Source organism: Otolemur garnettii, unplaced genomic scaffold (assembly GCF_000181295.1).
Source record: "Otolemur garnettii isolate 467f Iridium unplaced genomic scaffold, OtoGar3 scaffold00010, whole genome shotgun sequence".
Taxonomy (NCBI): Eukaryota; Metazoa; Chordata; class Mammalia; order Primates; family Galagidae; genus Otolemur; species Otolemur garnettii.
The window spans coordinates 18,642,561-18,656,261 of NW_003852405.1; the positions used below are offsets into that span (position 1 = coordinate 18,642,561).

General features: G+C 35.9%; 1 protein-coding gene across 4 annotated transcripts in view; it reads right to left on the bottom strand.

Annotated features, from left to right (window-relative positions):
• ZNF326 (zinc finger protein 326) overlaps nt 1-13,701 on the bottom strand; it is a 49,463-nt gene that overhangs the window by 25,752 nt on the left and 10,010 nt on the right. Inside the window, exons 3-6 of one of the 4 annotated variants that reach the window (XM_012801766.2) lie at nt 10,841-10,876; nt 10,635-10,746; nt 8,122-8,527; nt 5,584-5,782 (exon numbers count right to left, since the gene is read on the bottom strand). In XM_012801766.2, the coding sequence (XP_012657220.1) occupies nt 5,584-5,782; nt 8,122-8,527; nt 10,635-10,746; nt 10,841-10,876 (753 nt within the window). Of the gene's footprint in view, nt 1-5,583; nt 5,783-8,121; nt 8,528-10,634; nt 10,747-10,786; nt 10,944-13,701 lie in introns of those variants that run through there. The other 3 variants (XM_023509857.1, XM_023509855.1, XM_023509856.1) reach the window with 3 other exon arrangements.

Genomic DNA, 13,701 nt, shown 5'->3' on the forward strand with positions numbered 1-13,701 from the left:
AAAAAAAAAAAAAACCTGCAAAATAAATAAATAAATGAGGAAAAAATAATACAAAGCAAATTTGTTACAATTATATGGAGGTTTAAGAGCAGGGCTTCTAGAGAAACTGGCTTTGCTATTTTCTAGTTAGTTGACCTGGGCAGCAAATTATTTAACTTCTCTGTGCCAGTTTCCTCGGCTGTAGAGGGTTTGATACCTAACACCTGAGGAAGTTGATGTGAGAACATAAGTAATGCATACTATGGCTCTTGAACACAGTACCTTGTGTGCAGTAAGCATTCAGTGCCAGCCTACTATTATTAGCAATTACTATAATTCCACTTTTATCAAACTGGGTATCTTTATTAATCCATAAGCTCCTTAAATGGAGACAAAATTTAACAAACAAAACAAACATACTGTCAGTGTTTTAAAACTATACACCCAATTGTGAACTAGAACTTAACCTTCATCTCCTTGCTTCTTCCTCTCTCCTATCCCCCCTTTTGGAATTATTTGAAGGCTATCACTACTTGTTCAGCAACTCCAGCAGTAAGGAACACTCTATAATAAATCCATTGTAATAGTCACTACATATTACTTTTTAAAACTGGATATAAAAATATTTGACTAGAACAACAATTTTGGAATACTCATTCATTACAATTATCTAAACCTTTTCTAGTCTCAAGTGGATTTAGTAATCAAACATTAACTCTAAAAAGAGAATAATTTTTGCATCTTTGCCATATCACCTACTTAGAAAATAGTCTTTAGTCTTCAAGGCAAAAATAAACAAAAAATAATAGTGTATTATATAGGCAAAAGATGTATATTACTCTACTATCATGTTTTCATATAGAATGCTGAAAAAGATATTCTTTAGCTTTTATTTTTATATCCTTGGCTTGATTCAATTTGGTCAAATACATTTGATCCCATTTTGAGATACATTATAAAGTTAAAAAATAAAAGTAACACAGTAATTTAACTTTGAGTGGTTTTTGTTTGTTTGAGACTGGGTCTTGCTTTATTGCCCTTGCTAGGATGTAGTGAGGTCATCACAGGTCACCGTAACCTCAAACTCCTGGGCTGAAGAACTCCCCTGCCTCCTGAGCAGCTAGGTCTACAGGCAAATGCCACATGGCCAGCTAATTTTCCTATTTTTGTTGTTGTTATTGTTGTTGTTGCTGTTGTTGCAGTTTGGCCAGGGTCAGATTTGAACCCGCCACCCTCGGTTTATGGGGCCAGGGCCCTACTCACTGAGCAACAGGTGCCACCCTAATTTTTCTATTTTTTGTAGAGAATGGATCTCACTCTTGCTCAGGCTAGGCCTGACCTCAAGCAACCCTCCTGCCTCAGCCTCTGAAAGTGCTTACTGGAGTGAACCAATGGACCTGGCCTGAACTTTTGTTGCTTTTTTTTTTTAGGCAGAGTCTCACTTTGTTGCCCTCAATAGAGTGCCATAGTGTCACAGCTCACAGCAACCTCAAACTCTTGGGCTTAAGCTATTTTCTTGTCTCAGCCTCCCAAGTAGCTGGGACTCTGGTGCCCACCACAACACCCAACTATTTTTAGAGACTGGGTCTCACGCTTGCTCAGGCTGGTCTAGAACCTGTGAGCTCAGGCAATCCACCCACCTCAGCCTCCCAGAGTGCAAGGATTATAGGTGTGAGCCACCACACCTGGCCAAACAGAAGACCTAAACTTTTTTAAAAGAAGATGATTTAGGCTCTGGGTCTGTGGCTCAAGCGGCTAAGGCGCCAGCCACATACACCTAAGGGGGCAGGTTCGAATCCAGCCTGGGCCTGCCAAACAACAATAATGGCTGCAACCAAAAATATAGTCAGGCGTTGTGGCGGGCACCTGTGGTCCCATCTACTTGGGAGGCTGAGGCAGGAGACTTGCGTGAGCCCAGGAGTTGGAGGTTGCTGTGAGCAGTAAAGCCATGGCACTCTACCCAGGGGGACAGCTTGAGGCTCTGTCTCAAAAAAAAAAAAAAAAAAAGGAGATGATTTATAGAGATATAATTCACATACCATATAATTCACCAATTTAAATCGTATAATCTAGTGGTTTTTAGTATTTTCAGACATGTGCAACCATCACCATAATTAATTTTAGAACTTTTTCTTCATCTCAAAAAGAAACTGGGTATCCTTCATGTATTACCCCCCCTCAATCCCCACCCCATAGCCCAAAGTAAACCACTAATCTATTTTCCGTCTCTATAGATTTCCCTATTTTGACTTCCAAATGAATAGAATCATGTAATATACACTTTTGTGACTGGTTTCTTTCAGTTAGGATGATCTTTTCAAAGTTCATCCAGGCTGTGGCATGTATCAGTGTTTCAATCCATTTTATGGACATTTATCTACTCATCCTTTGATGGATATCTGGGTTTCCATTTTGGGGCTACTATGAATGCTGCTATAAACATCCATATATACATTTTTTTCACATATAAATTTCTATGAACCTATATTTTCATTTTTTTTTCACATATAAATTTCTATGAACCTATATTTTCATTTCCCTTGTGTATATACCAAACTGTGGAACTGATGTGTCAGATTAATTTTGTTTAATTACTTTAGAAACTGCCAGACTATTTTCTAAAATGGCTGCCCCAGTTTACATTAGTAATTGCCAGCAGTAAATGAGAGTTCTGATTTCTCCATGTCCCTACCAAAGCTTATTATCTTTTTGATTCTAGCCAAACAGTTGGATTTTTTTTTTTTTTTTTTTAAGTTTTGGCCAGGGCTGGGTTTGAACCCGCCAACTCTGGCATGTGGGGCTGGAGCCCTACTCCTTTGAGCCACAGGTGCCGCCCCATCCAGTTAGATTTAAAATGGTTAAATCCAACTGGATTATGGTCTGATTATGGTCTTGATTTCTATTTCCCTGATCACTAACTATTGAGCATCTTTTCATGTACATAACTGGCTATTTATCTTTTTTAGAGAAATGTCTCTTCAGATTCTTTGCACACTTTTTAATTGCGTTGTCTATTATTGAGTCTAAGAGTTTTTAATATATTCCAGGTAGAAGTCCCTTATCAGAAATGATTTGCAAATATTTTTTCCCATTGCATGGGGTATCTTTTCACTTTCCTGATGGTGTCCTTTCAAGCACAAAAGTTTTCCATTTTGATGAAGTCTGACTTATCTCTTCATTTGTTGCTCATGCTCTTGATGTCATATCTGAGAAATCCTTGCCAAATTCAGAGTCATAAAGATCTAACCCTATGTTTTCTTCTAAGAGTTTTTGTAGCTTGCATGTTAGCTTTTGCAAGTGGCTACCCAGTTGTCACAGCACCATCTGTTGAAAAGACGGACTATGCTCTTCCCATTGAATAATCTTAACACACTTATTAAAAAACATTTGACCAGGGCAGCACCTGTGGCTCAAAGGAGTAGGGTGCCAGCCCCATATGCCAGAGGTGGCACGTTCAAACCCAGCCCCAGCCAAAACCTGCAAAAAAAAAAAGAAAACAAAATTTGACCTTTGACCAAAGGCAGGTGCGGTGGCTCAGGCCTGTAATCCTAGCTCTCCGGGAGGCTGAAGTAGGTGGACTGCCTGAGCTCAGAAGTTTGGGACCAGCCTCAGCAAGAATAAGATCCCATCTCTAAAAATAACTGAGCATTGTGGCAGGTGCCTGTAGTCCCAGCTACTTGTGAGGCTGAGGCAAGAGAATCCCTTGAGCCCAAGAGTTTGAGGTTACTATGAGCTATGACACTATGGCACTCTACCAAGGGTGGCAAAGTGAGACTCTGTCTAAAAAAAAAAAAAAATTTGATGTGTATGTTTATTTCTGGACTCTCAATTCTATTCCATTGATCTATATGTCTATTCTTGTACCAGTACCACACTATCTGATCACCATTGCTTTGCAGTAAACTCTGAAATTGTGAAGTACAAAGTCCTTCTACTTTGTTCTTTTTAAGGATTATTTCGGCTATTGTAGGGCCCCTGCAATTCCCTATGAATTTTAGAATCAGCTTGTCAATTTTTGCACAGAAGTCAACTAGAATTCTGATAGGATTTGTGCTGAACCTGTCGATCAGTGTGGGGAATACTGCTACCCTAACAATGTTAGTCTTCCAATCTGCAAACATTTATTTTGCTTTTCCATTTATTCAGATTTTCTTTAACTTCTTTCAATGATGTTTAATGGTTTCAGAGTATAAATTTTGTACTTCTTTTGTTAAATTTATGCCCAAGTATTTAATTCTTCTTCATGCTATCATAAATGAAACTGGTCTATTGTTTTCTTAATCTTATTTTCAGGTTGGCTCTAAATTTTTTAAGTCAATGTAAATATAGAAATATGGGGCAGTGCCTGTGGCTCAGTGAGTAGGACACTGGCCCCATATACCAAGAGTGGCGGGTTCAAACCCAGCCCCAGCCAAACTGCAACGACAACAACAAAAAAAAAACAGCCATGCATTGTGGCAGGCACCTGTAGTCCCAGCTACTTGAGAGGCTGAGGCAAGAGAATCACCTAAGCCCAAGAGCTGGAGGTTGCTGTAAGTTGTAACGCCACAGTACTCTACCAAGGGCGACAAAATGAGACTCTGTCTCTTTTAAAAAAAAAAAAGAAATATGATTACCTCTAAGAGTCATGTTTAGAAGATTAAAAGAAAATTAATTTTCTAGAAGAAAAACAGTTTTTTCTAGTACTAAGAACTGTGAAAAATTTTCTGCTTTGTCCTATAAAGGAGATTCTGTTATATGACATACCACTTCCTCCACAATACCTCCAACAATAAATATTACACCCCAGAAACAGGTTTGAATCAAAATAACATGCAAGGGGCCAGGTGCGGTGGTTCATGCCTGTACTAGAACTCTGGGAGGCTGAGGCAGGTGGAATGCCTGAGCGCACAGATTCAAGACCAGCCTGAGCAAGAACGAGACCCCTCGTCTCTAAAAAAAAGCAGCCAGGAGTTGTGGCAGGTGCCTATTGTCCTAGCTACTCAGGAGGCTGAGACAAGAGAATCACTTGAGCCCAAGAGTTTGAGGTTGCTGTGAGCTATGACACCACAACACTCTACCAAAGATAACAAAGTGAGACTCTGTCTCAGTAAATAAATAAATAATTGGAAAGATCACCTCTATGGTCTGTCTTGCAAGGGTATAAGTGAATCTTTCTAAAACTAGAGTATAAATGTCTTAACACAATAACTAAGTAAATGACATAAAGTCTATGTTAACCAGTTTGATGAAAATATTTCAAATTGTATATGAAAACACTACACTGTACTCCGTGTTTGCATTAATGTACACAGCTATCATTTAATAAAAATAAATAAATAAATAAATAAATAACATGCAAGGCCTTTTTAAAAATATAGATGCTCTGGCCCTACTACATAAGATTTAAGAAAAAGGAGTGAACCCGGGCATATAAATTTAAAAAAAACACCTTATTCATGAGTGATTAATGCGTGCACTAGGGAATTCAGATCTATTAATAATTTCTATATTATGTTTTTCTTTAACTGTTTTTATATATAACATGGAAAAGTTTTTAAAGTGTATTAAATTTAAAAAAATAAGAAATATCTTGAACCATAGCAATTACATTTTCTTACTTACTAGGTGACTTGCTGAGGCTCATCTTCTCCATGGGTTTTGCTAGCTTGAGTTTCTTGATAAAGGTTCCACCAGGCTTATTAAATGGTTGCATCATTTTTCTCTTTATTCCTCTTGCAGCAGCAACTGTCACATTGGTGGGTTTGTTTTGATAGTCAACAACAATTCCAGGTCTATGAATGCTTCCAAAATCACCCATATGCTGTAAATTTGTGAAATCAAGAAATATTAGCATGTTGTCCAAAGATAAAAAGTGAATTCATACAAAATTTCCATGTTATCTATCTACTAATTTTCACCGAAAATTCCCTGGAATATAGCTACATTTTACATGTCCATTCTGAAAAAACACATTGCAAAACTTTGTATTATTACATGAACTCAAATCCATCAAATCAATATTTTTATTTCCAGTAGAACAAATAATGGGTATTTGCTACCTACTTTTTCATTTTTACAATTCAAAATTACTTGAGATCATAAACAACATATGTGCCTGTCAGAATGTTACCACTTGTACAACTCTCTGACAACTCCTCTTCAGAGTTCCTAATTGATGTTTTCCCATGAAAGACCTTGAAAGAAATCTTTATTTTACTAAAACTTGGCTTAAAACTAAAATACACAAAGAAGACCATATTTGTAGTTTGAAGTAAAAAAGATCCAGAAAACATTTAGTATTTCTCCCTGTTGAAAAAGGGAATGAGAAGGCGAGATGGAACATTAGTATGAAATAGGAGAGTTAAAGCATAACCATGCATCAACTTCCAAGACACACTTCAGATAAAGAATTGCATCTGACGTTCCATTCACATTCTTACCTAGAGAAACATATTCTGACCCCAAAACCTAAGAAGCAAAAGTTTACAGACGAAGAGTCATGCAACCAAATGACTCTTTATGTCCCTTCCTCTTCTCCTGTCATTAACAAAATCCACTACACCAAGAGGCCACGTGTCCATATAAATTTATTCTGCTAATCTTGCTTTTGGAAAATAAAGATTGAGGAGTAATCTGAAGAGAAGGACCCAATGGGAATTGTACAAGTGAAGATTTAAAATGAAGGTCCTATGGATTCATCTACTTCATTAACAGGAAGAAAGAAACCAAAGTCCATTTAGACTAGAATGGTAAATACAACGTGCAGGACTACTTGTTTTACTATCATAAAAACACTATTGATATTTGAAGTCTCATTAAGAAAAAAAATCCTCCTTTGCCTAAAATAATATACAGCACGGAAAATGTTAAGTGTTTTCCAAATTTTCAAACTGGAATGGATTTTCAATTTCCAAACCCAAAGCCAACCACTTTCAATTAACCTACAATCATTAAGTGTCATGGACGCAACCTATCAGATGCTTATACTTCTATATTATGCTTAGGAATACCTATCCAACCTAACAGTGTTTCCAGGTAACTTATATAGTCACATCAGAAAAGTCTTCATTAATTATCCATTAAAGGTGCAATGCATTTTTACATAAGCAAAGAGTAACTGTTAAAAATGCAAAATTGCTACACCAAGTATGACAGGCTATCCTGATATACCAAAGGTTACTAAACAGTCAAAAACGTGTACCCTGCTACATTTTTTTTTATCCTAAATACCTTCCTCTGCAAAGAGAATATTAAGAGCAACTGACTTTAAAAAAATTCTTACAATACAATACTCTTTAAATGATCAAACTACAAATAACTCCACACTCTACACACACTTATTAGGTAAAATTTCCACGTCAATCAAGTTACCTATGAACATAAAGCATAATCTTTACACTATATGCCCTAAAAGTAAACACTTGAAAACTACTAAATTTATCCATTTAAGCAATAATTTACAAAGTATTACTTCCTAAGAAAGAGCCATAAACATGTCTGTACAGGTAGGAAATTATAACTCAGTAGGAAAACTAGTGACACAGGGAAAATGAAACAACCAGGAAAAGGACATACTGTAAGAGAGTAAGTTAGGAAAATTACACTCAACACAAATCATTCTACAATCTGTCATACACATCAACTTTTTCACCACGTATATGTAGCTAAGCTGTCCTGATCACCAAGTTTAGTCTCTTTGTTTAATGTGAAACATGGAGCTTTGAAGAAATTCTATTTGCTAGAGTTTAGCAACAAAATATAAACATTTTATCATACATTGCACCTTTAACCTACTCAAAAATTCAAAAAGCCCTCAGTGACCCTTTCATAATAATCTAAGTACTGTCCCACCAGCAAAACTGCTAGTGTTTATAAGGAAAAATGCAACTCCTTTTAACCCCTTTTAGACCAAACCTAATGTCCTCACCTTTTTAATAAAGGGAGATTTGGCACACCTTTATGATTATCTCAAACTGCCACTTATTTTCTCAGGTGCTGAAAAAACTTTTACCATCAACCTAAAAATTACATTTATGACTCAGCTTTTGCTTCAAAATACACTGGGATGAACAGTGTTTACTCTAGTTGAAAACGATGGTCTTGAAAGGGTTTAAAAGAGTGACTAGTGAAAAGAATCTGAAAAGATTCTGTTGTACTTACTCCTCGGCCTCGGCCTCTGCCTGTTGATGGTCCTCCAAAAGCATCATAGTTTCTGCTTCCAAACGTACTTTCAGGATAAGCAGGCGTTCCTCTCCCCCGAGAGCCTACAGGTGCAGGCTTCATATGGGGTGAAGAAAAACTGCTGTAGGAAGAGTAATTCTCTCTTCCTCTGTCCTCCATAAACCCAGGCCTCAATTTTGAACGGGAGTAAGGTGCTTCCCAGCTAGCCCCGCCCTGGTTTCTACCTCCGAAAGAGTCAAGGCTATTCCGGTAGGAGCTCTCAAATCGACCACCATAACTACCTCCGAAGCGGCTTTGTTCGGGTTCATTAAAACCATAGCCAGATCTGTACAGATCTCGCCCACCCAGAGAAGACCTGGAGTCGTAAGACTCATAAGGTCCAAACCTGGAAAAGTTGCACAGTGAGGGAAAAAACAAAAGTAAGCTTACTAATGTTAGACAATTCAAAAGACAAATTATCAGATGACATTTATCAACTAAAATTCATTTATATCATACTGCTTTGCACTCTACTTTTGTTTACACTTGATTAGGGCTGGGCAGTTCAACATGAGACCAGATAGAAAGCTATCTGAGTCAAGTTCTAAATAGGAATTGCGTTTAGTAAACCTTAGCTTAAAAATCTGCTTTTTAGCAGCTTTTCTATTTTATTAAGAAGAAAAGATTTGCCTGTCATTATTTAAGCCCAGCCCTAGTCTTGGAAAAAGGTCATTTGCTCAAGTTCACAAGGTATTCAAACTTTCTTTGAATCCATCCCTACTATTAAGAATTACAAAACATTTACAATATTTTGGCTTTCAAAGGGACACAAATTAAGGACTACATAGATGAAGGCTCTTTGTGACACAGAGAGATCTTTTGCACCCCCAATAATCTATATCACAAAACTGCTTCATTTTGTCTGTAGTAGTCAGAATTTGAGGAATTATCTCTGGTTATAAGAATTTGACAATCTGCCAAGCTTCAGCCAAGGTTAATAAACAATCCTCAATCACTTTTTATTTATAGACTAGAAAATCTAACAAATCTAGAAGGATAAACACATAAAATGAAACACAAAAGTAAAAGATCACCGACATATGTGTATACCCTCCGCATATAAATTTCAAGGCAGATGAGAAAGAATACATTAATAATGTCTTCAATTATTTGAAAAATTATTTCCTGCCAGGAAATTATCACATAAAACTACTCTAAAAAAGAGAGCACAGTCTCCTTAAGGTTTTAATAGAGACAACAAAAGAAACAAATCATCTTACTTCTCACAAACCCAAAGCATGGATTACAAAAGTTACTTGAGGTCTTACAACAGTTTTATAAAGGCTCACAATTACACGAGATAAAACAGTTAACATCTACAGAAACAGTTTATGCACATTATATTTACAATGTAATAGGGCAATAAGTAATATATTAAAACATGTAAATGTATTACATTACTTCAGTTATTTACAGATCACTAAACAGAAGGTGTACCATTTACTTCTGAATCCTTATAACCATATAAAAATTATTTCTTTTCAACTACATTTTTCAAAACATCTCTCACATAAATAAAATTGTAATAATTATTCATTCTATTGATTTTTCTCTACTAAAAACCATAGTGGCCACTGGAAGCAGAAAGGAAGAAAGTAAGCATCAGTCAGTCCATCATTAAGGAATCTGGATCCTTCAATTTATGAAGAAGGACGACGGTGTCAAATGTCTCCTAACTAGTTTTATTTATATTCAGCAGGAATCTTTGTACCTCATAGACACCCTTTTCCTGAAAATATGGTCAACCATAGAGCCTGTAGTTGTTTAAGTAGGTTTAAGCTTTACACAGTATCAACAGTGAAATACGTAGTATAAATACAACCTAGACTATAGTCAAAGGTATTGTTCATGGCTTTAATACAATGCTCCTAGCCTAGAGCACACGTGTTTTTAGTGTAAATAGTACCTGCCAATAAATAACCTGGACATGACTTCACATTTTTATTTTTACAATATGCTCTTCCTAATATAAAATATAATACCTATATTAAATGTTTCTTAGAAATGGAATGCTGCTAGAATGATTCACTTAGGTCCATTCGAGTCAGAGTGTTTTGTTGCTTTATATAGCATCCCACATTAGGAAAGGTTTATTATTATTATTACTATCATTATGAAGAAAAAGCTTCACAAATAATATTTTCAATAACATATTTCTATATCATTTGTTCAGGACATTTTGATTGATGAGGAGCTAAAAGTAAAAGAAGTTGACCCCTAAAAACAGTATCTTTTTTAAAAAGATAGCCTTTTGGGGGTTTGCCTAATATAATGTTTGCCAGTAATCCTGAGATAAATTCTTATACCTATTAACACCTTTAAACATTTAACGTGATTATTCAGTACCCATCAATGAAGTTCAAGTATCATAACATGCCTAAGAAATACTTAAAATACTATATCCACAATCTTATAGTTATCTAATTATTTGGCCAAGTGATTAAGCAATTTACCTGCTACCCCCACCACCACCACTGTGATTGTCCATGCCATATGACTGGTTTAGGTAGGAATCCATGGATCTTTGACCCCCATAGGATCCATGGCCATAGTCACGATCCATCCCTATAAGAGTTTAAAAAGAAAAAAATTAAAAAATGCTCACCTTTACTGGCACTCAAAAGAAGAATTTTTAGATAAATATCCTTGAATGTCAGACCTCCATAAGATCCAGGACCATAGTCACGATCCATTCCTAAAAGAGAGTAAAGAATTGTCAGTAAAATACCCTATTATCTTAAAGAATTTCTGCATAAAACATAAGCTTTTCACATCAATCACCTGAGATAACAATTCATCATTAACATTTAAACTAAATTCACGTGAGACATTGAGGTAAAAAACACGAAGAGGATAAAATACTGAAAAATCAGAATTGCTAATGAAGCCTGGTATTTCAAAGCAAATATATTATCCAACTTTTACATAAGAATTATTTTCAATTTAACCAATATTAATTAGACTACAGAACTACTAAAAGGCCTTGTATTAGGTACTATAGCATATGTAAAAATAATTAAGGAAAAATTTTTGTCATAAATATACTATACTTGTTTTCTGCATCTAATTGCTCTCAAAATGTCTGAAAACTCAGAAATCACATTTTCAATTAGCCATATCCATAGTAACTAAAAGAGATATTTTTTCAAAGTAAAATCAGACTGAGACTTTGCCTACAAATAATAAGAACAAGTATTTAATCCTCTAATTCCCTTGAATAAAGAAAATGAATATACATTCTAACAATGTGAACACTATAAAAATTCCTAATACAATATTATTGTATATTTTATTACACTGCAATTCTACCTATATCCAACTCTGACATGAGAAATAAATACATCAAAAGAGGTAACAAAGTTAATTTACGATGACCATAAAATTAAAAAATTATGGAATTGTTTCCTATGAAGTGCTTTAAAATCCTTCATTACTACCCCCTGAATTGTATGGATAAATAAATATAATAAATAGTGTACCCAGGGGAAATACCTTAATTTACATTTTTTAAAACACTAAATTAGGCCAGGCACAGTGGCTCATACCTGTAATACTAGCACTCTAGGAGGCCAAGGCGGGTGGATAGCTTGAGCTCATGAGTTCAAGACTAGCCTGAACAAAAGCCAGACCCCCATCTCTACTAAAAATAGAAAAACTAAGGCAAGAGGATTGCTTTAGCCCAAGAGTGGAGGTTGCTGGGAGCTATGACACCATAGCACTCTACCGAGGGCATCAAAGTGAAAATCCATCTCAAAATAAATAAATAGATAGATAAATAAATAATAAAAACACTAAATTTTATTTATAATCATTTAAATATTTCTAGTCCTAACAAAAATAATGACAACTTTTTTAAGCTGGTGGGTTCAAATCCAGTCCAGGCCTGCCAAACAATGATAACAATTACAACCAAAAAATTACCAGCGTTATGGCGGGCACCTGTAGTCCCAGCTACTTGGGAGGCTGAGGCAAGAGAAGTGCTTAAGCCCAAGAGTTGGGAGGGCACAAAGTGAGACTTTGTCTCAAAAAAAAAAAAAAATCTTAAGTGAAGATGACATTTTTATTTTATTATTTTTTACTGTGACTGATATTAAAGAATATAATGACTAGTATAGTCTGGTGCCACTGCCTTGATTTTTGCTAAAGTACCAGCAGTTTTACCCACTAATGTTTTTATGTATTCAAGGCAATGCCAAACTTGAAAAAGGCAAATACTGTTCTGATATTTCAGTGTTTTTTGTTTTGTTTTGTTTTGTTTTGAGACAGAGTCTCAAGCTGGCAACCTGAGTAGAGTGCTGTGGCGTCCCATCATAGCTCACAGCAACCTCCAACTCTTAGGCTCTAGAGATTCTCTTGCATCAGTTTTTCTATTGTTAGTAGAGATGGGGTCTTGCTTTTTGCTAAGGCTGGTCTCAAATCTGTGAGCTCAAGCTATTCACCCACCTAAGCCTCCCAGAGTGCTAAGATTAGAGGCATGACCCACCACACTCAGCAATAGTTTTGACCTTGTGAATCTCTGAATGGATCTCAGCAACTCTCAGTGGTCAGGAGACTACTTCTTGAAAACTGCTGCTCTAAGATATATAGAAAAACTAATAACAATCAAACCCTTAACACAAGACTAGTGTAAATTTAAGATGAAACCACCAAAAAATAGAATATAAGGCAGAGTATCATAAATTCCATATAAGAGTTACAGGCTTTTGTAAATATTCAGAACCATGGTGATACACAGCCGAGAGAATCTCAATAAGTTTTCTTGAATTCACTTTTTTAAATGGACTTTAAAAGATCAGAATATTTCAATAAGCAGGTATTTGAGGTAGTAAAAGGAAAGGTCTCATGTAGAAATGAAAGCATGAGGCTAGAAGGAGGGTAACTACGGGATATTGGGAAAATCATTTCCTCTCTTTGGATTTTAGTTCCCAAATCAATGAAGTGGGAAGACTGAATTTGTTGATTTAAGGTTGTTGCCAATAATAAAATAATTGCTTTCAAGTGAAAATTAGAATTCTCTAAACTTTGACCATCTTGAGCTTGACAGCTTCCCAAAGCTTTTTTCTGGTAAGATTTGTGATGGTATCAATGAATATTTTTTTTTATACTGCAAAATATTTGAGAAATCTGCTGGGCACAGTGCATTCCGGGAGGTTAAGGTGAGTGGACTGCATGAGCTCAAAAGTTCAAGAACACCCTGAGCAAGAGTGAGACCCTGTCTAAAAAAAAAAATTAGAAAACTCTGCATAACTCAGTTTCCAAATAACTGATGCCTGATATTACTGTTTTAAAAAAAAAAAAAAGCATTCAAAGTATAAGACACATCAATGGATTTTAATAAGAGTACAAAAAGTTGGCTCAGCACCAGTTTAGCTTTAGCACTAAGCTAAAGTTGGCTTAGCTCAACTGGCTAAGGCACCAGCCACATACACCTAAGGTGGTGGGTTCAAATCCAGCCCGGGCCGCCAAAACAACAATGACGGCTGCAACCAACAAATAGCCGGGCGTTGTGGCAGGCGCCTG